At 44.0% G+C, this 25,109-nt stretch overlaps 1 protein-coding gene across 1 annotated transcript in view; it reads right to left on the reverse strand.

Annotated features, from left to right (window-relative positions):
- Positions 1-241: 241 nt before the first annotated feature.
- The window catches only part of LOC118220745 (zinc finger CCHC domain-containing protein 24-like), a 40,704-nt gene continuing 15,836 nt past the window's right edge, over positions 242-25,109 (reverse strand). Inside the window, exons 3-4 of the mRNA XM_035404925.1 lie at positions 4,946-5,110; positions 242-401 (exon numbers count right to left, since the gene is read on the reverse strand). Of these exons, the coding sequence (XP_035260816.1) occupies positions 288-401; positions 4,946-5,110 (279 nt within the window). The 3' untranslated portion in view covers positions 242-287. The remainder of the gene's footprint in view (positions 402-4,945; positions 5,111-25,109) is intronic.

Below are 25,109 nucleotides of genomic sequence, written 5' to 3' on the forward strand. Positions count from 1 at the left end.
TTAAGCTGCACGTATAATCAGGTTTTGGCCCGGTTCCCCTTCTGAGAGGAAGAGCACGTGTGAATGAGCCGGGGCAGAACCGGAGCAGAACCGGGGCAGAACCGGAGCAGAACCGGGGCAGAACCGGGGCAGAACCGGAGCAGAACCGGGGCAGAACCGGGGCAGAACCGGAGCAGAACCGGGGCAGAACCGGGGAAGAACCGGAGCAGAACTGGGGCAGAACCGGGGAAGAACCGTGGCAGAACCGGGGAACCCCGCGGCGTGGTGGTCGTTTCGGGGGGGGGGGGTTACTGCACGCGGCGGCAGTAGTACCCCAGCACCTTGCACTTCTCACACAGGTGCTGCGGGTGCTCCTTGCTCTGGTCCGACACGTCCAGCCCGTCCGGCTTCTCCAGGGGCCTCTGGGAGAAGGAGAGGCGGACAGAGAGAGAGAGAGAGAGAAACAGGGTGAACACGCTGTGTTTGTAACCCTAACCCTAACTCGTCCGGCTTCTCCAGGGGTCTCTACGAGGAGGAGGAGAGAGAGAGAAACGCAGTGAGCCGCACCATCCTGCGCGGGCCTGTTTCCCAGAGCTGGTCCTGCACCTTCACCTGAAGGTCACGCCCTCGAACCGTGGACATCCCAGGTAAGGGTTCATTATGTTCCTCGTTTGACTGTCCCTTTTGTAAAAAAGGAACACCGAGTCAAGGACTGTTTTGAGCTGGTTGACTGGTTTGCACTTTTAGCACTAAGCGTTGTGAATGTGCTTTTGTGTTCTGTTCTTTATTCTGTTACTGAAGGTCTTAAGTAATTTGGCTGGGTTAAGTGAGGAAAAAAATTATTTCAGTGTTTATTCTAAATTTAAGTACAGTCGAACCTGGATGACCTTGAACAATTCAAATAAAGTGTCACCTACATTTTTACATTTGTAATGAATATTTTGCTGTATTCGTTTAAAAAAAGACCTTCACTGTGTCCACATTTACAGCAGAGTGTCATTGGCTGTTCTAGAAAGTATAAATTCAATACCATAATTTATTTTTCTATCAAATACCCTGAAAATGTGCTGAAAATGAAGGCCAAGACTTCAGTGTTTATTGATAGAGCAAAGCCCCAGAGGGGGGTACTGGGTACAAGCACACACTGAATGAGTTTCCATGCCAACACATCCTTTGGACAACGATCCTAAGCAATCATGCATATAAAAGTGATATTTAAAATTACAAGACAAACGCACAAAACTGACGCTGGTTCATATCAGGCGGTGTGTGCTTCTTAGGGAGCCGGTCACTGAATGGATTATGGCTAAAACGTTTTTCAGGAGTTTTACAGAGTTGCTCAGAAACGCTGAACTGATTTGTAAGGCGTGCAGATATAGTCCATGCCTCTAGTGAGTTTCACATCGCAGTACAGATCACTTTCCCCCCATTCATCTGGCCGACACTAAACTAGAACTGAGATTTTTTATTGTTGTAAAGCAAACAAGCACAGAGGTCAGAGGTCACGGTCACAGAAGCTATGTCAACACTTCCCTGCCCTCCTGCTGGCCTGTAATATGAACACCCAGGAAAAGCAGAGTCACCGACAACTTTACACTTTCAGCTGATGCATATAGAACGAAAAAATCTAGCCACATTACTAACTAGCGAGGGCAGTTTTTATTTGGTTCAATAGCTAGCTTACGAAATTCTTAGCATTCTTAGCCAAATTTAAGGATCAACAACAAGCTGAGCTGTGAAGCAAGAAAAGCCAAAATATATTTGCAACATCTTGTGAAGGATGTCCAGCCTCTACTTAAAAAAAAATTCTACTGTATTTTAAATGGAAATGGGCAGACTGGATCAGCATTGTTAAAGGTGTCATTTGCGCGGATAAAAAGATATTATTTGGTTCCATATGTCTGTAAAATGAGGTGTTGCGTGAATAAAACTGAACAATTAGTGACAAATGCGAGGCCTGGAGCTTGAAAGGGACCAAGACAGTTATCAAAACTATCCAAATCCAGTCGGAATGTTTCTTAATTGGCCACACTTGTATTCAGATGACGTAATGCGAGTGGGGAAAAAATGCTTTCGACAATTTGACCGAGCTAAACTTGCCAAAAACGAATCGCCCTCAGGAATTTAAAATTGTTTCCCGCCCGGTGTTGACAGGATTCTCCCATAAATCTTTATGAAAACTGAAATACCCGTATATTTTATGAGTTTATATAAGAATCTGGCCCCTGAACAGCATTGAGAATCTGATCTTTCCCAACAGTCATTAAAATGTGCATTGCTCTTATAGTACAGATGCATAGATGTTCAGCATTTCATGAATCAGAGAAAGTGAGCAGAGGGACAGATGGGGTGTGTTCACCAGCAGCCAGGAGGTCAACGCTGAGGAGAATCACAAATTTAAAAAATATATGTATTCCCGTAAATACGCTCCAGGGACTTTGATGAATTGATCTGTTGCAAGAGGAAAGGTGGACGCAGTTGTGCAACGTCTTTGACGGAATTTAGTACAGCTTAACTACGTAGAGAGGGGGCGCTGAGTCAGCACAGAAATAAATTTTGCAGAGCGACAGAATCGTGTTTCCCCCTTAATTCCCACTAAGACTTGAGAAAGAAAGGCCTTTCACTACAGAAATGTCACCACATGGTGTGAGTGGTCTCCACAGACATTGCTTATTTCAGAAAGCAGAGCCTGGCCTCTGTTGCGTTGGATTCCGCTTGTTTCCAGCATCTTCAGTAGGGAGGATAATGGCTTCCACACCTCCCTGACCCAGCAGCTGAATGAGAGCAGCTTACTCCTGGACACGTACGGAAATGGAAATCAAATGATAGAAAATTAAAGAGGCAAAGCCCAAGGAGGTATTGCCTGCGTGAAACTCTTAGTTTTTTCTCTTTTGGAGCTCATGCAGATACAGATGGTTAGAGCTGCGAATGAGTCTTCAGCAGACAGATTCTGAGACGTGTGTTGGCTGCAGTGATCCGAAGGCTACGTATGTTTGTAAAAAAATGAGGTCTGTGCTGTGTACTTGGAGCTTAAATTTCTATTTTACATACTCATATAGCAGGGAATACAGGACATATAGTGTACGATTCATGTGCTCTGTCAGCTTGAATGAGATATGGCCAAGTTAAATGAAATCTTGCCACCATTTGAAGGATATGTCTTAAGCCTGTCAAAGCCCAACAGCTCAGGAGTGTTCAGGCTCTCTGGAGGATTTAAAGAGGAGATATCAGTCCATAGTGTTACTCTCTTTTTAATATTTGCTGTTGTGTTCTCACTGCTATGTCCATTTAAGGGTGCTGCATGTTTGCTGAAAACACAAAGTGCACTCAAGGAAAGTGTGCTCACACCCGGGCTTTTCTCCCTGCCATAATTGCAAACAGACAAATTGAGTGATTTTTTTTTTGACATCACAAGAGAACAGCTCCCCAAGTAAACACCCGCAGTAACGTGAAGTGATTCGTGTGTCTCACAAAGTTGGGGGATTGAGTAACTAGTCTTTCAAGCACTAATCAGAGATTTCAAATGTTTTCTTTTTTGTAAAATAAAAAAACGTTTACTTCTACTATGTGTTTAAGGGTGAAGGGCTTAATTTAAAAGCATTTGAAGCCATTGTTTGAAGTTTAGCAGACCAAAAGAACGGGTCACATCTAAATAGCCAAGGAAATATCTAATGTGATCCCATCATGCAATCTGTCTCTGGATGTCATTAACACTAGCAAGTGGACTTTCTTCTGTCATCGAAATCAAACTTAAAACACGGCTCACAGTTATTCTTTGTTTAAACGTAAAATTTTCTGTATTTTCGATACTAAAATAAAATGTGCTCCTGTGAAAATGAAGACAGCCCGTGGCGTGCAGGGCACATCCCGTGTCTCGAGCCGAGCCTTCTGGGAATTATCACTAATAAAAGCCACGTTTATCCTCCGGGCACGCGACAGGAAAAAAAAAAAAGATTTTATTTTTTAACATAATACAAGTACCTTGGATGACAAAACTAAATTGGAAAATATTTCCAGAAATATAATTTGTATGATTTTTGTTGAATTTCCCTTCTGTAAATTTCAGCAGAGCAGAATATCCTGAGTTTCCTGAGATTAAGCCCAGAGAGAGATAGCAGCTCTAACACTTACAGCAGCACCTTCAGCTGCCTTTGAAGAGTGAAAGAGGTTTTTCTACATGCTCTCTCTTCTCCCTGCCTGCATTTAGAAGCAGTTTATTTCAATATCAGTTTATTTCTGACACAGAAGCTCGATCGGGGGAGCTCTTCTCCAGTACATAAACACAGAAGTCACGATATCCCTTCTGCACAGAATGCACTTGTTTCCAACCGGTTTGCCGTGAAACGAGCCTTTGCTGACCAATAAAGTACACCAACGTTTAAGATGGCAAAACTGAACATGCAAGAATTACAACTTGCAACGACTGAAAAACGACAACAGAAAGCCGCTTTACACAAGTCAGCGGTCCCTGGAGAGCTTCTGAACCGTTTCGCTGTTGCATGTTCTCTGCTTTTTGCCGATAAAGCTTGCGGGAAACCGTAGTGAGGACATTTCCTTCCCGTGCCGGACCTTTGGCCAGTGCTGCTCACGGTCCCAAAACAGAAAATACACACCGGTGACCTGGCCCTCAGAACAGGCACCCACTGATTATCCTTGAGCACTCGCCAAGCACAACATAATGCATTTTACACACATTCTGTGTAATATTAATGGATTCAAATGGAGTGTCTGATGATATTTTTTATTTTTTATTTTTTATTTTTTTTTACTATTACTTGCAATCCATGTTAAGTTGGTTTCAGGAGTGGGGAGGGGGTAGATTAGTGTGTGTTGCTTACAGAAATAAATAACTTAAACAACTTTTTTGGGCGGGGGCAAATCTGTTTGTCTGGACCGTCCAAATAAAGTCAATATTTGGGAATCAGTGTGAATGACTACTGATGAGCATGGAAAGAAGGTTAGATACCTGCTTGTGTGGGTAAACGTTGATGTGGCACTTGATGCACTCCTGTCCCATGTTGGCCCAGGAGTTCCCGCTCATCCACTTCCTCTTGCACTTGGGGCATTTGTACTCTCCGAAGCACCTCTTCTTGCCCTGGTACGGGGTCAGGCCTTCCCCCTTCGGCCGGGCCTGGACAGAGGAGAAGAGCCGCGGTTAGATCTGAACGCACGAGGACGCGGGAGAACGCCCTGCCGAACTCAGCCCTCAGCGAGAGAGGTCAGGGCCTGTTAGGCACCGCGCCGCATGGCGGTGGGCATCGTGGGGCATGTGGGCATCGCGGGGGCACGTCGGTGCCCGGTGGGCATGTTGGTGCCCAGGGCTTTAACTCAGCGCGCTCACCCTACAGGCCATCAGCTCAACACTTTCATTAGGTTTTGCTCTTTTTCTTCAACACCACCTTCTCGGCCTGTTTCAAAGTGCTGCAAATGGATTGCTGACATTAGTTAGCGCTGCGCTAACGTGTTAAATGACCAGAAACGTGAGAGCTCTCCGGCGTGACCTCTGTGATCTTTACACAGGGTTAAGTGCTGGGCAGAGCGTTTTTATGACAAAGGCCATTTCTGGACTTTAATAATGGCCAAACACAGGGTTCTGGCCACTGAGTTTAACCCTGGCAGTCCTTTCTAAGCTGTGGTCCTGCGTGTGCTATTTAATGGGGTTTAACCTTGTCAATATCTTATCTACGATAAGGAAACTCATGTGAAAGGTCTTAAATATAACCATAAAAATCTGTGGTTTGTGAGAATTTTTAAATGACTTATGATGTCAAACTACTGTTGCTTCTCTGATGGTAAGGGAATGGTAGAGTCAGTCATGCAGAATATTCTACTTTTCTTCAGCGATCTTTTATTTGGTGTTGATGAGATCCTAGATTCCGGTCCAATAATAAAACATTCACCCTGAAATTTGAACATTCACTGAAACAGCTAATACTTGCCCTTCCATGTCAATTTGGCGATTTTTAAAATAAAAATTTTTTGTGCCATAATAAAATAAACTTAAAATGTTAAGTGATAATGCAACACAGGCCTACATTCACTATTTAGTTCCATTAAAATTAATTTTAAGGGAAGTTTTCCAAATCTTTCTTGCAAAACATATTTTATTTCCATGCGGGTTAACTAAAGGTTAAAGAATAAATAAGTAAATAAGTATCGGCATTTGTCTGAATAGAAGTCATTGTTCTGCCCAAACGCAGCCTGTGTGAAATCCTAAATGTTTTGCGTGCGTATAGGGTCAGAGATTTAGCTGTGGACTCAGAGTAGCTCTGTATAATGAGCTGGACGTGTTTTTCTTCTCCTTTCTGAACGGGAGGAGTGATGTACGACTCGGCTGGGAGGGACAGAGCAACATGGAATTACTCCAGCATATTCCACTGGCTTCAGGGAGTACAGGCTGACTGAGTGTATTATCAAAATAAATACAACAGTTCAACCTGAGTGTCTTATCAAAATAAATACACCACTTCAACTTGAGTGTCTTATGAAAATAAATACATCATTTTCAGATTGCACACTGACATCAGGGACGAGCATTAGTAATATTATTTTCAATTATTGTCTACATTTTTTCAGATATTAATGTACGCGTGATTGACTCAAGTGTCATGACATCACTCTTAAATTTGCGGTCAAAATCCCATTCTCAGCACCGTGTTAAAGTGTGTATATATTTAAACAAAGAAATACAACGCTGTTGGCTTGGACTCCGTTTAAAGATGGTTTCTGTTTACTCAAGATGCATATCAGCAGCTGCATATAATGTGTTGGGAAATGCCTCTATCATCCAGGCTGCAAGGGTCCCTTTATGCTGCAGCCAGGTTTTTTTCCTGTTTTTTTAAGAAAAATGCATATTGTGATGCTTTTACCCAAGAACAGTTTGTTTTTGGGATCGCGTGTGCGTGTGCGTGTGTGTGTGCGTGTGTGCTGTTCTTAATGAGCTTCTCATCTGACCCGCTTTTCTTTACTGTGTTGCAGCTGCGTTGCTTTTGCAGCTACGTGGGCCAGCTGGCTTCACCCAGAACTTGTATTCAGTTTCACATAAACCCATCTATGCATATGCGTTCTGTAAATGTATATAATAACACTGAGTCAAGTGCACTCTAAGGTAACTCTTTGACTCTGAGGTGAGGCACTGTGCGCCATGATTGCTGACTCCGCTGAAACCAAACGGACACATTCCACACGCTACGCGGCTGACATCATCATTGAACAGAGTGGCTTATGGGTGTTAATCGGCTTAGTTTAACCAGATCAACGCTTTTTTTAAACGTGACGCCGAGGTTCAGTAATCAGTGAGAAGAACTGCCGCTCGACTCGCAGGGAAAGAGCGAGAGCAAGGCCTCCCTGGGGGGGCAGAGTTTCCCCATCGGCTGAAATATTCTTTGTTTTGTGTGTTGACCCCCCACCCTCCCCCCCATTCCTGGGGGCAGCTGAACACCAACACTTGGGAATATCGCACAAACAGGTCTGTTGTTTTGCCAGTTGGGAACGGGGATAAAAATCCATGACATCAGAATTCCAGCATTCCGTTCTCAGAGTCTGGCATTCCGAAGGGTCGGGTTGGGAAAACAGTCTCTCTCCGACACCTCAGAGGGACGGCGAATGTGGGGGGGCGAGAGTGAATGTCTGTAAACGCGTTCAGCAAAGGCCGTTCACACTTCTCCTGTAACTGCACTGCCTTACCAAAGCGCACTAATTCTGATAATATTACGTACATTAAGATAATGGCCCAAAGACACCAGCAGTGATTTCCCTTTTAAACCTCCCGTTCATCTCCATTAATGACACACTGCGATTGGCCAGCAGGGAACTTTGAGGAAATGCACTCCAAAGCCATCTGAGGCTAAAATGCTTTTTTATTACCCACTGTGCGAAACTCAGTTAATAGTCTGAAGGTGGAACACAGACAGAAGTATGGGAATCGTGCGAAGTCTCCGTGCTCGTGCACACGTGACCGAGCTGCTCGCTGAAAGCTCACAGACCGGTTACTTCACCACCGGTAATCCCAGACACCTATTTTTTACCTGCGTTTACTGTTTAAATTTCACTGCCTCACATCCTAACGGCAAAACACAGTCATCGGACTCTAGATCTGGCACACACATGGCGACCGTATGATTTGTTGTTTTCCAAACCATATCTAAACCTTTCCAATATATTCCTGGCCATTGGCTAAAATGTTGTATGCCAATAACCTCTGGTGAAATTGACAGGCTTATTGAAAGCTCGGTATGCTGACAGTAAGCAGCCATTTAATAGTTTTTTAAGCTTCATTTAATCATATTGTGCCAAATAATGGTCTCTAACTTCATAATCCATCGGTCAGTGGGCTTATTTTTATTTGATAATAGTACACCATTTACATTTTCTGTTATCTTGTTCATTGTCCCGATACACTTTCGTTTTACATTCCAACTCTGCCATAAAAACACTGAAGAACAATAATAAGCAGTACTGAACACCCAGGTTTGGCTGTGTTCTGCGCTGAATTCTGTAAAACGGCATTTTGCAATCCGGTCTGGAGGGACTAACTGCTGTTCGGAGTTTAAACGCGAGGCGACGGGCGCAGTGTGTGTTTCGGTCGTGTGTTTACACTCTCACACGCTGAGCAGCACTCTGGAGCTAACACATCCATCATGGCCGCTGTGAGGTCATCTCGCTGCTACAGGAAGAGGCTCACACACTCTGTTTCCCTGGGCGCCTGTCGAGCAAAATTACAACCTTAATTAGAAAATAAAATGATAATATACGAGCTGGTCAAGCAGAAAATGTTTGCTGACCTTAAATCTTATCGTACGGCGTAGTGTGTAGAGTTTTCTCTTCACATCTACCCTACGTTAGGATAGAAGTGGCTTGTTCTAGGGACCACCAGCCAGTTCCAGTAAGGAGAGATTGGTAAAGGTCATTACTAACGTAGACGGCAGAAATTGGTTGATACCAATCAAGTGCCTGAAATTACGAACCCGTCCCTGAAGTCATAGCTGCAGTACAGATACATCTGCACTGACTCAGACACCAGTCGGGTAATTCAGATACAGTGTGACTCAGTGCTTTTCTGACTGATCTGGCCTTATGAGCCAAATGCCGGAATCTGGGCAAAACCCATTTTATCTCTCAGCGGGAGCAGCGGGTCTCACCCTAGGGGATCGGTCTGGCCCATCTCCTTGAGCGCAAAGCGCCGCTTTTTTTTTTTGTTTTTTTTTTAAGGAGAAGCGGATTAAAAAGAGAGGTCCTCTCTCCCTCCAGCAGTGCCCCCCAGGGAGATTCAGGGGGGTCCTGGCCTGACTGATCCACCAATCAGCTGCAGCTCCCTTCAGAGGGGTGAATACCTCAGACCCCCCGTCAACGCTGCCAGCTGGGGAGGGCCGTCCCATCAGCCCTTAGAGGACTCGAGGGGGGGGGGGGGAGGGGGAGGAAATCAAAGCCAGATGAACTCCACACTTGTATAACACAAGAAAATACTAAACCCATTATAAAATCCCCCTGTCTGTTTTCAATTAAGTTGTGTGTTTTGAATTAAGTTATGTGTTAGAATGCGAAGGGGGGGGGGGCTAAAAAATTGAGAAGTGTACATGTTGAAGCCTCGGGCAGTAAACATGTAGGATGTACGGTATGTAACACGGCACGGAAAGGGGAGAAGAGGTTTCTTTTTAAAGGTCCACACCTCTGGCCATGAAGAGAGATGCATTCCACATATAGTGTATTGGTGGGAAATTAAATAATAAATAAGTAATCAGGTTTTCAATTTTTTTTTTTAGCTGACCTACAGCGATGTCACAGTAGAGGAAATGCTAATGAATCAGCCGTCATTGCCTGCAGTGGCAGTGAGAATCCACTGTGGGGCGCTGTGGTGGCCTTATGGCAGTGATGCGCAGTCCATCCCCGTCCCTCCCCTCTTCCCCCTCCCCTGCAGACACGGACACCGTGCAGCATGTAACTGGGTAAGGCAGAGTCCTGCTCTTCCTGCAGGAGGAAGCCGCTTTCACTCTGTAGAACCAGCAAAACAAACACACTCACTCGCAGGGTGAAAGGTCACGCAGCGCTTAACCGTTTCCACCACAGTCGGAACAAGGTATTGACCAGCGAAACTGCAAAAAAAAACAAAACTAAAAAGACACAAAACAGACCACTTCCAGCATGTACACGACAGAATAGCTGTTGTTTGTACTTTTAAGTAACCATATGTATTTCATATAATTGTAGTACAAAAAATCTATTTTCACTTGACATTTGAGACAAATTCTTGTTTCATTTTTCCTCTACAAATAAAGTAATTTGCTTTGTCATTATGGTAGAGGAATGGTTTGGGACAAAAGTATTCTCAAGATTGAAACAAATCCTTTTGATTTAGTTTGAGTACCCTGTGGCAGCCAAAAACCAGAATGGTAATTAAAAAAACATTTCTGCTGTACAGTACAGCTTGAAATGATTTTGAACTCTTTTCCTTGACATAGTGACAGAAAAAAACAAAATGTTTATGTGAGTACTTTTGTTTCTGTTGAATATAAAACCGAATGATGTTTCTTTATGCTGTTGCTCATTTTAACGTACAGTAAATGGATGTTCCAGTGAAAAACAGCTGATCTGTTTGAGGGAAGTGTCCGCTTGTGTAACCAATAAACCCCAAATTCTGAGAGGTTTTTGAAATCCAAAGTTAACCGTAAAGTTTACTTGCAACAATAAAGCGCTATCACAAGATGTGGGCAATATGACAATGTTTAGTCTGCAGTGACCATCTGTTTGGATGGCAAAGCAAAACAATATGCAGTGTAGTCCGTAAGTATTTGGACAGTGACCCAGTTAGCGTTGTTCTGGCTCTGTACTCCAGCACATTGGATCTGAAATGAAACCGTGAACGTGAGGGTTGAGTGGAGACCAGGAACTTTAACTTGCATGTATTTTTCGGGTGAACCATGCAGGAATTGCAGCCCGTTTTTTATACATAGCCCAATCCCCCCCCCCCCCCACACACACATTTTGGGGGAACAAAAGTAATGGGATAATTGGCTGCTCAGCTGTTTCTTGGCCAGCTGTGTGTTGTTGCATCATTAGTTCATGCACAAGAAAGCTAACAAAAGGTCCAGAGTTGATTCTAGGTTTGGAATGTGTATTTGTCTCAACATGAGGACTAAAGAAATGTCAATGTCAGTAAAGCAGGGCATCATGGGGTGGAAAAATCTGAATAAATCAATCAGAGACCATGGTCAGACAGATCTAGAACAATCTCCAGGATGCAGGCAGAGACCACCCTAACCTCAGAGACTGCAACATGCAAACCACTGGCAAGCCTGAAGAACAGGGTGGCCAGGTTAGTTCCCTAAAAAGTACTTGGGGGAAGAAACTGTAGAGTTCTGAAACAAACTCTTATGAACAGATGTGATGAGTAGTAACCTGTACCAAAGTGAATGAAAGCAGAGAGAGTAGAGAAGGAAAGGAACTGCTCATGATCCAAAGCACACCATCTCATCTGTGAAACATGATGGAGGAAGTGTTAGGGCTTGGACATGTATGGCCTCTACTGGAACGGGCTCACCTGTCTTCACTGATTATGTGATTGCTGACGGATTGTGATTGCTCAGATCCAACCAAATGGCTCAAAACCCATTGGTTGGCACTTCACCAAAAGCACCTTGACCTAAAGCAACCAGAGTTTTTCAGTGCCAAGAAGTGGAATGTCCTTGACTGGCCAAGCCATTCACCAGACCTGAATCCAACTGAACATGTGTTTTACTTGCTGAAGACAAAAGTGAAAGCAGATATCCCTCAAAACAAAGATGATTGCAGTACAGGCCTGGCAGAGCATCACTACAGAAGATACCCAGCGTCTGGTGATGTCTACGGGTTGCATACTTCAGGCAGTCATCGAATGTAAAGGATTTGCAATCAAGTACTAAATATGGTGGCTTTGAGATTATTGGTGGTGGCTGAGGTGAGTGATCACTGTAAAGCACTTTGAGCATCTGGAAAAGTGGTATATAAATGCAATGTTTCATTCATTCATTCATTTATGTTAATTTTACTGAATAGTTTTGGTCCCATAAAATGTGGGGACTATGAATAAAATTGGCTGTAATTCTTACATGGATCACTGAATATGGATGCAAATACTCCTAAATTAAAAGCTGCTGCACTCTAACCTCATATTCATGGTTTCCTTTCAAATCCAACGTGCTCCAGTACAGAGCCAAAACAACAAAAACTGTGTCACTGTCCAGATACTTATGGACTGCACTGTATGTTTTGACTGAAACACAGCACAATGAAAAAGTCTAGTCATCAGCTGTGCCAATTGTAGACAGGCTGGTAAGGAAGGCCTTGTTTAAACAAGTCAAATTTGTCAGTAAAAGTACTTTGCCTTACAAGTATGTATGGTATGATACTACTTCAGAATTCCCACACAGAAATGCTTCACTAGAGTGGTTGACTGTGGGGAGCGGGCCTCTAGTCTGAGGTTTATGGTACAGAAACTCCGTATTTAAATTCAGCGGTTGGCTTTAACAGGCTACTCTCTCATTAAGTCACTTGGCTGCTGAGACATTGTAATGTTCTCCAAAGCTGATTTTTCAGAACATTTTCTACTCGCTGCCACCATTCCTCTCCGTCTTTGTGGGGAAGATCTTTGGCAGCAGATTTAAGTTTCTCCTCCTGTTGGCGTCTTGTCTGCAAAGCTCCTCCTCGTTGCGATTCTCGTGTTTTTTGCCGTTTGCCAAGTCGGGCGCTGTGTCCGCTGTTCTTGCGTGTCTGTCGCTGATAGCGCCTCGTGTGCCAGGTCTGCCACACCCACCCATACCCACTTAGAGGGGCATCTGCACTTCACCGTCGCAGAAAGCGTGTGGCTTCACAGGAAATGGAAACTAGAACCATACTTTCTTTTCTGTTTTCTAAATATCCAAGGGCCACAGTTTTGGTGATGAGTCATTTTGCCGGGCTTTAGGAAGCATCTTTTCCATCCACTCAACAGGGAATCTGAACAGTTTATCAAAGCCTGCTTTTAGAGTCCACAGGCTTAGGCACTAGAGCTCAGTGGACTCTGAATTTGGAGATCAGAGGAACGGGTTGGTTGAACTTCAGCTTCAAACAATCATTCTGTCTGATCGTTCAGACAAATCAATCTGTTAATCTGAATTTCTTTTTCTTTTTTTGCTTGTTATTTTGGCATCTGCCTCAGTGTGCCTTCCACTTCCTGGTTCTCCTCTTTCTCAGTCCAGGATTCTGTGTCATTCAGGCACTTTACTGGTCTCATGCAGTTTGAGCCATTCCTTTTGCCGTTACATTTTTTAATATTTCTCCCTCCAGTTTATATGAGTGCCCATCATTCATATGTTTTTACTGGTGAATATGCAGTGTTTGCCAGTGAATATGCATTCTAGAGGCTGTTTATCTGAAATGTTGGGAAGTGGCCTCCTTCATGCTGCCATTGAGCCAGAACATAAATACTAGAAGATACAGGGAAACAGGTGTGCGGTGAAATGATAAATCTGGCTCCACAGTCACTTTTTGCCGAATGTCCCTTGAATCAGTGCCTAGACATCTTGAACAACCTTACAATAAATAAATAGTCAGCCACAGAAGGGCTCTGCAACAGTTAAGAGAGGGAAGTAAAAACTGTGTATATTTTGGCCCTTTGCACAAAGTTCCAGTCAAACAATGGCTGTAACAAAAATATTCACTGATTTACTGTATTAGAGAGCGCTGGCGAATCAAAACTGAAGAGCTAAAATATATTTGAAGTGTAAGTGAAAATATTACTGAACTCCTGCCAGTAAGTCACATTTCATAGCCTCAGGGTCCAATACATGGAACGGTTCCTGTATCAGTAACACGCGTTCAGTTTGTACATTTTTTAGAACATTATAAAAGAGAACCTGACATTCTCTACAGTCTAGTGTATTGTCTGTTTAGATTTGGTTGATATTTTATTGTCTTCCTACTTGATGCTAAAGTCTCTGGACAGACATACATAGGAGAATAATTGATTGCATCTGAAAATGCTCCGTGTCTGATTGAAATTTATGATGCGTCTCTGTATTCGAGCTGCTGGTGTGCTACTCGACCCCCTGGACTGGAACATCTGACTGTTCTGAACGTTCAATCCTGGAACAAAAGTGAAAATATCGGAGAGCAGTTGTGAGGCTGTTTAGAATGCTTTCTCTCCCTCTTGTTGAAGTTTTTTTTCTTGGCCGTACCTGAAGGTTCTGGTTGATGGAAAAAGCCTGTCCCCTAAACCGAGTGTCACCGGGAACAACAAACACAAATACTGTTTCCAAGGTCAATCAGAGGTCAATCCCAGAGCTTGTTCCCTCTTCTCATGTTTCACTTAACTGACTTACAATTTAAACTTTTTCTTTAAAACTGATAATTCTTCTGTGCTTCCAGTGTCCAAAAGTCAATTAAAAAAAAAAAATCACTTTTGAAACAAGTAGAATAACTGGCCTCCAAACCCCTTTTTCCTGAGGTGATTCTGAAGTAAAGACATGTTTTCTGAGCGCTCCAGATAGCGCTGGCCTGCTTCCTGGTTGCTGGCGAAGGCCCCGGGAGGTTGGCGCTCTCCCTGCCCGCATCTGGAAGCCATCAGTATAAACAATGGAGTCCTCCGAACCCGAGCCCCAAGCCCCTTCCCCCGCCCCCGAGCCCCTTCCCCCTCTCCCGGGGGACACCAGGCCCGAGAACACCAGAGCGCAGAAACCGCTGTACACCATGTGCTGGATTACACCGTGCTAACACACCCAAAACGCTAACGCACCCAGCGCGCTAATGCACCCAAAGCGCTAACACACCCAGGGCGCTAACGGACCCAGAGCGCTAACGCACCCAAAACGCTAACGCACCCAGAGTGCTAACGCACCCAGCGCGCTAACGCACCCAGTGCGCTAACAGACCCAAAGCGCTAGCGCACCCAGGGCGCTAACAGACCCAATGCGCTAAGGCACCCAGAGCGCTAACGCACCCAAAGCGCTAGCGCACCCAGGGCGCTAACGGACCCAGAGCGCTAACGCACCCAGAGCGCTAACGGACCCAGAGCGCTAACGCACCCAGAACGCTAACGGACCCAGAGCGCTAACGCACCCAGAACGCTAATGGACCCAGAGCGCTAATGGACCCAGAGCGCTAACAGACCCAGAGCGCTAACGGACACAATACGCTAATGCACCCAGAGGGCTAACAGACCCAATGCGCTAACGCACCCAGAGCGCTAACAGACCCAATGCGCTAACGCACCCAGAGCGCTAACGGGCTCTAGCTCCGCTCCACTCAGCCCAGCTGCAGCGTTTCCCAGAGGAGCCCAGCTGTTCTGAGCAGGAGTGAAAAACGAGAGACGGACTGAAAGATGAGCGCTTTCTGGCTGTGTGCAGACGCACAGATACACATATACGTTTCAACAGTTTAGATTCCGCTGGCATGAGCGATGGAGAGGAGGATTGTGGGGGATGTAACACTCCGTTCTGCTCGACTTACTCTCTTAGCACATTTGCTTTACTGGCTTGCTTAAGGTTTTGGGGCCACAGATGCCAAAATTCATCCAGATAATTCAGTGTATTCTTTTTCTGTCAGGAACGGCCATTCCCTTTATTAAATACAAACTTCATTTAAGCAAGTGGTTCCTTTTAATCTGTAGAAATGGCTGCCTGCAGCACGTTCTACATGAAGACTCATGGAACTTAAGGGAACGCTCAAGTTTATGCTTTCAAGTGAAGCCGCAAACCGGATACATTTCACAATCCTGAGCTAATTTATATCGCCGCTGTTGCACCACTGTTTCCAGGACTATTTAGAGGTCTCTGGAGGAAACACACACACCATAAAGCCAGCATAAATAGTGTCTTTACAAATAAATGTTCCACAGTGGATGAGGCAACAGTTGGGGGTTAGCTCAAAGTAATCGGATCACTCATGCACACATTGTTTAACATACTGCGCTGACCGGCACGTTTAAAGTGACAGTCCCTTATAGGTTTATGTCAAGTGAACGCCATATTGATTCTCTAAGAGCAGGAAGAGTCAAATATAGAATATTTGTGTCCTTTTGGCAATGCGAGTCCATAAACCTGACATACGAGTGCGTTCTGGAGGAGAAGCTGTAGCTGGATACTGCAGCTGCTGTGCCGTATCTGCTGAGGTTCTTATTCTATACAGCTGTTACCAAGTAACCACACTCTCATTACACAATCAGAGCATTACCAAGCAACCACACTCACATTGCACAATCACAGCATTAAAGTCTGGCTACCTCCTGCTGCATCCTGTACATATACAGAAATAACACTACTGCATGCTGTCAGTCGAACGTGTTTTTTTATTTAAACACTGCATCCGTAATGAAATGATTTATATATGTACACCACCTGCAGCAGAAGCTGAAGGTAGAGGTGTGCATGAGGAGGCCTGTGGTTTCTGTAATTACAGTGTTTTCATTCACACTGTAGTAGAGCAGGAGCACGCTGGACTACCTGAATGATCTGGAGCTGAATGGCCGCTCTCATCCCTTTAGGGAGGTGTGAACCCACCGTGGCCGATCTCTCACCCCACACATTCCCAGAAAGAAAACACGCCGGCCTCGTGTCTGCCGCGGTGGTCCAAAAGTTCACGGCGCATAGAGGCGGTGTTGGCGGGAGGCACGGCCCGCGTCCGCTGCAGACTCTTCGGCCAGACCCACGTACAGGAACCCCTTCTCTGCGAGATGATTTAGCGCCTGGTGCTAAAACCATGTGCTGCACACGATAAAAATGTGGCTGAACACACTCCTGAGTTTATAAAAACAGGCTGGACGTGTAAGTTTCGATGTTTTGACTTTGTAGGTGCAGTTAAATTTAGTATGGATCCAAGCAAAGCATTTTCACCTCCTGTAACAGGCCCCAAATTGCAAATACTTTTTTTCTGTCCTACATCCACCAAGATGATAATATGTAAGTAAGATAATTTGCCATAACAGGCCATTGCCACCTAAGTTAACATTTTGCTCTTAAACCCGAGAGGATGAGGCATGCTTGTAGCTGTACGACACCATATATCAGTCATCACAGTTGTCTGCCCTCAACGTGTCCTATCACACCATACACCCTTAGCAGAGCATTCCATATGAACAGCCAGAGCAAGCCCCCAGTCCACCTCCCCCACGCCACAAGACTCCCCGGAGAGCCCAGTGCTTCTGACAGATGGTGTGGCAGCAGTTCACATGAGCATAGATACCACAGTGATGTATGACAAGGGCTCTGGCATCCAAAGCTCTCTGAAGTTCTGTCAATAAAGGTCAAAGTTCAGATTTAAAAAATGGACTAAGTAGTACAATGCTCGGCAGTGTGCTTCTGCATCAAGCACTGAGAGACACTGAGTGTAGGCATGGACAGCTCAGTGAGTATAACTGTCCATACGCCCTTCTGCATGGTGAAAACCACACCGAACCGAGAGACATCACCTATGTGAGGGGATCAGGAGGTCTGTAGAGCACTTCCACCAGCTGCCCTATTCAGTGTGCCAAATCTGAATACTCTTTACATCAGTTATGTAAAATTGGGTTTTCATATCAATCCCTAAAATATTGAAAGTCTGCAAACAACAGTTTGTAAATGGTGCACGCAGTCATAGAGGAACAAAGTATGACTGTGAGTATGACTGTGAGTATGACTGTGAGTATGACTGTGAGTATGACTGTGAGTATTACTGTGAGCTGAGAGACCGTTGGGGAGCAGAGAGGCCCCACAGATCTCACGCTGAAGAAACTCGGTACAGACGACGGGAACCCACTGCTGTGCGGATCTGTCACTGTGCCTCTCGTTCTCCTTCAACCGCAGTAATCTCGCCAACTTTCAGCGGCAAACACAAAGCAAAGCATTCTGCCATTCTACCATTCTGACATGCTCACTAGCAACAGTGACAAAGACACATGGACTCTCCCTGTGACCTCCACCACTGTTCACCTCAAACATGTGGGAAATGATCAAGTCCAGAAATATCTTTAAAAAAGGAGTTAGGCTGAGGAAACACAGTTACTGTGGTATATGAGGAGGCATCTCTTTCTCTCTCTCTCTCTCTCTCTCTCAATTTCAATTCAATTCAAAATACTCTATTGGCATGACAAATTTCAATATACAGTATGTGTTGCCAAAGCTTCACAAAGCACATTACAATGTGAATAAACTACCATGCAATGTCATCAGTTATAAACAAATAAACTCCTAATACATGCTAATACATAAGCGAATAATTAGATGAAGAATACTAATTAATAAAACAACAAATGACAGCATTCTCTCTCCCTCTCCCTCACCCTCTCTCCTCCCTCCCTCCATGTTGGGTGGTGGGAAAGTCTAGCTCCGGTAAGCTAGGTTATCAGGAGGCTCTTCCTGGTGCTTCGCTGGATTCCTCGGCTCTCGGGCACAGGGAAGGGCGGTTTGAGGCCGATTCTCTCACAGCCAATGAGGCGCATCCCGTTTAACTTCCCTTTGTCAGGCGATATCGCCGTGGTTTCCCAACAGGAAACTGGAGGGTTCTTCGGTGAAGACATAAGAACCACAGGATAGCGTATTTGTGAGATTGTGGGGATGTTGTGGAAGGTAAAAATGTACACACTCGGGAACTCTGAACACAGTAGGGTGACCATTATCTTCTGTTCATCTCAACAACGAACAGCACTCCCGGAATTGTAGTGCGTCCTGTAGGCTGACAGGAAGCAAGATCGAAGATCAGATTTCTTGCACTGTGTTCCTCTTCCAAACCCAAACCAGATTTTAGCATGCAAACTTCAGCCCAGCATTAGAACAGTTTTGTAAAAACTGGACCCCAACCAAAGGGCGCACTTATGAAACGTTTACAAAGGTTTAAGCAGTCCTCCCATAAAGCATTACCATAGAGTAAACTCTCCAGCACAGGCAGGGGACTCAACCAATCCTCCCATAAAGCACTACCATAGAATAAACTCTCAGCACAGGCAGGGGACTCAGCATAAATACACACAGTGGAGAGTAAACATTATGCAATCCAACAAATCATATTTATTGTATTCTGGGCTTTTTATTTTATAGGCATAAAGATGTGTTCCATCATATAAATTTATTCTGGAATTTTTCACATACTATTTAAAAAATCCATGTTATAACACAAAGGATTTCCTTGTAATAATAAGGAGGGTGACCTCAAGGACAGACATTTTAGACTGTTTTTAATTACATTTCAAAGGATAACAGGTTTTTTTGTAATTTCACTCAATAAGAAGCACTAATACATCTTGTTCACAGATCAATAATCAAGCTAATATTTGTGTTTAAAGTAGCATGCCATTCTGACTCATGTTTATTAATCTAAGGAGTGATATCATAACTACAAGTGAGGCCTCATTATTTCCAGCATTACTTCATCAGAAAAAGGGTGTTAGCTTGGTGTAGCTATGGTACCAGCACAAAGCACATGCAAACTGCAGAAACGTATTTCTCTCATGATAGTAAGAATAGTAATATCACTATGCATTAATCCAAGGCGGAAGCTTGAAATAGCTTTTCCAAATGAACCGCTCATCGTTGCATACCAGGTACACAGTAAGTGAGAGGCATCGGCTTCTGTGCCAATCCATGGCCCTGTGCCCTTCTCATGAATATACAGGAATGGGCTCCTTTAAACTATACTGTCTCTATCTGTGAGGAGGGAACATGATCCCGTGCCAAAAAAAGGAAAGCTGGACACCCATTCTGATTGGCTAATGGTTCCAGTCCTGGGCACCCATTCTGATTGGCTTATGTTTCCAGCACATTTTATTGGGGTGGTATGGATAAGGCTCTGAATTTTTAACCAAAAGGTTGCAGGTTTTTTTTACCAGGTAGGAACAGTTTCTGGGACAAAGGCCCTGAATTGCCTCAGCATTTCTTTAGCTGCACAAATGCATATATGGAAAGTCCATATGCTAGACGGCGAGACGTGCCAAGAAAGTAAATCACGCAGTGTTGGTGCTCAATATCTGCTTACGCGATCAGGTGTAACTGCTATAACGGTGGCTGCTTCAGTTCAGCTCTGAGAATCTATGAAAGGCTCAATAAATGAACGGCACAGGGGAAAAGGGAAAGCTAACGTTTAATGTTACAAGAGATAACATTACCTAATTAGCAAGGCTTGGTATTGTGTAAAGGTAACTATTCTATCATTAGTGACAGAAATAGTATAAACTAAAATTACACTAAAATGAAGAAATAATAAAATACATTGAATTAAGATAATATAATGTTCCTGGCTTGACCAATCAGTACAGTTCCAGCACTGTTACACCAGTACTGATTGGTCAGCACTGTTAGAGCTATAGTAGATTGGCATTTTTAAGAATATGAACATCATTATTACTATTATTATTATTATTATTATTATTATTACATTACAAAAAATCTGTAGTTGCTGTAAATTGCCTGTTGTCTGCTACATTGTGAAGTATTACATTTTTTATTGCTGTTTGTCAGGAAATTGAATTTCCTAAATCCTTCACCACAAGTGAAACTCACAATAACAGTGCACTGTCTGTGAGTGTGCTTGCCAGTCGTCCCACAAAATAAACTGAGGAATGTTTACACATATTAAGCAAGTATTTTGTTGACAATGAAATATGCTGGGAAGACAACATGATGCTCCCTGTTTATTTGGATTAGTTTTAAAATATTTTAATAACTTTTCAATTTAGATTTTTAAGTCGCCTCTTACCAGAATATTGTATTTTCAATTAGAGATGCATATCGAGGGACACTGTAATCTGTCCTCTCTTGAACTCAAGGTTGCATTGCTTTTAAACGCACTGCTTTCAAACCCAGTGTGTTTCATAAAGACCTAAGTTAGGTCACAAAGATGAAACTATAAAGTGTATATTTTTACCATAATGTTTTGTGCATACATTGCAAGTTCAGTGGTTGGTGACATGAACAAAAGAACCGCTAACAGTTAAAGAAACGCAGCGCTTGTTTAACTCAGTCAGACGAAGCTGAGGAGTAAACAGATTCAACAAAGATGGAATGCAGTTATCAAAGACATTTCAGCAGTTGAGAAAGCGTGCTGCCCCAGCCAATGAAGCGGTGTTTAAGACTGACATCTGAATGACTGCTGTAGTTACTGCTGTTATTATCGCTGTTGCCCAACACTGCACTGATGTAAGCTTGGCGCGGGACGGAGAGCACAGACCGGGGTGCTGGGGGGCTGGCCGGGGCGCTGAGGGGGCTGGCGGGCGTGCTGGGGGGGCTGGCGGTGCTTCCTGGGGGGTTAACCACACTGCCCAACCCCAGAATCTGTATCTTTTCTTCTGCATTACACACCAAGATCCCGATCCCGGCGATGCTGGCTCTAAGAACGGGTGCATCTGTGCCACGGGATTAAGTTTCAGAGGGAGTGAGTGACAGGGCCAGGTGGGGGGGCTTCTATGGGGAAAGAACCCAAAAAAACAACATTTTCCCAGCTTCGTTCAGGACGCAGAGGCCTGGGATTTGAGGAGGGAAACTCTTGGTTATCTCAGATTCCTCAGACAGTCAGGGTGGAGCTCCACGGTGGAAAGCCATAAATCGCTCTACAGCTGCTAGGCCAATCGCTTCGCTGACTGGACTTTTGTCTGCGCGGACCGTAGCCAGAGTTCTTCAAGTATTTCATGCAATAATAATGAGATGTTTTCACTCGTGTGTGTGTTGCCACAGACACAGTGTCTACAGGTGCAGTATAGGAAAACCTTGTAAGTGTTACAGTAGAGCCCTAAGCGTGGGGGGGCTAGGGGGCTAGGCCTGGTATCCAACACCACAGATAAGCCTTACCCATTATAAATGTCACTCACTTCCTCTCCTTCCCAGTGAACCCCCCCCCCCCCCCCCGCCCTGGTCTGTTCTGGCGGCCGGCTATAGCCGGAGTCTGGATGTCAGACTGTAAATACCCCCCCCCCCCCCACAGATCCGTGTTTCCCCCCAGTACAGTTTTCACAGTAATCCTGTCCAGCAGCATCCATTACAGCTCAATAAAGCCGTCTGATAATAACACTGATGCACCTTGGCTGCTTCTGGCCGAATTTAGACCTGGCTGCATCGCTCAACGCTGACGTTCATCCATGAGACCACTGCAGCCACTTGGATCTGTTAAACATAGTTCTGACTTCCTCTAATAATTGGGGCCTACACCACAAACATTTGAGAGCTTGAATTGTGTCTAATAATATCTAAGTCAGTGGTACAGTACTGGTCATACACAGCCACATTCAACCTTTCAGCGACGGTGTTTCTACTAAACATTAAGTGAAAAGCCTTTTTTTTTAGAGCAAATATAACAGACTCTTTCTGCTGCTGAATTTCTGAGGCTAAACAGCACTCTTCATGCATGTACTCTTAAATGAATCCACCAAAGAAACATAGTCAATACACAAGTACCTATTTGGCATTTGAGTCTAACAGAATGATCAATGATAACAATTATATGATATCAATATGGGATAAGTTAGAGAAAAGAGAACATTTCTGATTCCTGATTCATATAATGGTCCACAACATCAGACTGTAAATTACACCAATTCAGTCTGGTAATATAGGCTACAGCCTGTACACAAATGCATGGAAGGTCTTTGCATGAAGCACCAAAAATACACACATTTCTACCGCAAAAGACCGCAAATACATTTCTAGTTCTATTTCCGCAACTGCAAAGCACTCTGGGGGAAAAAGGAAAGCCTCTCCAGTAACGGCCCGCCGTCCGGTCCAAACCGAACGAGGCCACGTGTGTGAGACCTGGCCTGATTCCCACAGGTCTCTCAGCTTCACTGCCGAGGTAAAGCGCCCTGGGCACCAGACCTGAGCTCTGCGGAGTCGAGCTGGCAATCCTGCCAACGCAAACAGAAATATATCCTCCAGATAACAGAGTTATCAGAAACAAAAACAGCCCGACTTCAGTCTTTAACATAATCAGTTTCAGACGCTGCAGGCCTTCAGACTGAAGTGGTTCTGAAGTGGGGGATTGAATGGCCATTTGAAAACAGAGCATAATGCAATTATGTATTCTTCATCTGGTGGATTATTCCATAAAATAATACACAGAGACCACACAGGTGGCCAAGATGAAAAATGAAAGAGCAAAAAATTTTATATTTCCATTTATCAATCCCTAGAAAAACTCAAGGAAAGACAATGGTAATGGGTAAAAGGTATACTATATCCTCCTATGGTATGTATTGATAATGCAACAAATGCCTTGCAGTTATGTACAGGCATCATTTAAATTCAGCAGCGGGACTCAAAGCAAAGGATTCTGGGTCTTAGGATCAGGGGGCTCAACAAAGGATGGGACATTATCGTTGTATCCTTGAGCAACATGCTTCACCTCAATTGTTCCTTGAAAAATAAAATGCTGCGGTCTGTCCCTAAACTCGTACGCATAATGCAATGCGGGGTGTCCTTAACTTTGAATAATAATTTCAACCAGATGTTTTTCATTACTTGCTCAACATGTTTATTCATGTCAGAAGTTGGTTAACACATACTGACAGCTATGCGCATAACTTCAAAACAATCAACAACTTTTGCATTCAACAGTTAAGCGTTACCATTAGGAAAGATAATCCTGACACAGGCCTGGATTCAATCAACAACTGTATTAACTAAGTCTTACAATAATTATTGATGTAAATACATTGTTTTCTCTATAAACACAGTTCTGGGTTTGGCAGAGACCAAAATGAACATGCCAAAGTGTGTCTTTGAAAGAAGGAAATAGCTCTATTTGGACAGACAGAGACAGAGTCCAGGCCAATAGTCTCTCAGAATTAAAACGTTTATTAGTAAATAGTCATTAATAGTCATAGTTTATTTATATTTGTTTATTTGTAATACCTCTCATTCAGAGTGACAAGCAGGGGCATTAAGTGAGGAGGACTTCACAGGACTATTAATAAAGAGGGCTCAGACACATACAGCACATCTGTGACAGTGTGCCATGCAGCCAAATCAGGATGATGTTCCATCCAGGCCTATGACTTCAACTGTTCTTCACACAACAGACACATGAACAGCAAACACATACAACATACAAACATCATTCTAGTTTAATTTTTGTTTTTTGGCACAGAAGCCTGTGTGAGTTTAGCTGGGAGCACTACAGACAAGGGGAAGGGCTACAGTACGAGCCGGAGGTTTTACTAGCCACCATCTCTCGTTCAATTCCGCCATCTTCAAAGGGAGATTCACAGAGCTGCTCCTTCTCCAAAGGGAGATTCACAGACCTGCTCCTTCTCCAAAGGGAGATTCACAGAGCTGCTCCTTCTCCAAAGGGAGATTCACGGCGCAGCAGCAGTGTCGAAGGGACCAGCCGGCACATTTCACTCACACAAGCGTATCTTTGTCCGTTTGATCTGAAGTCTCCTGTTTTCAATCCAAACAGCTTGTCATGCGCTGAGCGTTCCGACATCACCGAAGCCCGTTCGCACATCAAGCGATCGCTGCCTTTTCTTTCTTTTCTTTAATCTCCGAAAGGGGTCGGTGTGTTTCTGTTTTGGGGAGTGCTGCTCTTTCTTGCTATCAAACTGTGTGCCCAAGTTCAAGAAAACAACCTACTGTTTATTTTTTTGCAATGCACTGGGAAAAAACATTTTTCTTTTGAATTTTCTAAGATAACATTTTGCAGAGAGTGTGTGATATTGAAATATAACATGGTGTTCCCACTGGTGCCCCTAATAATATCGCTGGATCTGCTGGCACAGAGTATTCACGGCAAAAATAAGTATTTAGGGAATACCATACCAGGCCTTGAGAAGCCCTGATTATTACTGGACCCTCGGCCCACTTCATATAAACAAAACAGCAACACATAGTTCATTTCCATCCTGCCCTTAGAGACACTGAAAGGAATTCAGTTAAGACATACGTACATGTATAAACACACGGCACGGATAAGATAAGAATTTGATAAGCATGTGCGCTAAAACCACAGTCACATATATTAAGGGAGAAGAGTGTTTTGGTGTAATAGTTTGAATTAAAAGTGCTTTTAATTATATTCTTGCATATTGTTACATCTTCACAGCTGCAATGTGGGTTTTGACTAGAAAACCGGAACCAGTCCCCATGCTGGGCTTCTGTTGGGAAGGTGGGGTTTGCTGTTGGGAAGGCGGGGTTTGCTGTTGGGAAGGCGGGGTTTGCTGTTGG

The sequence above is a fragment of the Anguilla anguilla genome, chromosome 2 (genome assembly GCF_013347855.1).
Source record: "Anguilla anguilla isolate fAngAng1 chromosome 2, fAngAng1.pri, whole genome shotgun sequence".
Taxonomy (NCBI): domain Eukaryota; kingdom Metazoa; phylum Chordata; class Actinopteri; order Anguilliformes; family Anguillidae; genus Anguilla; species Anguilla anguilla.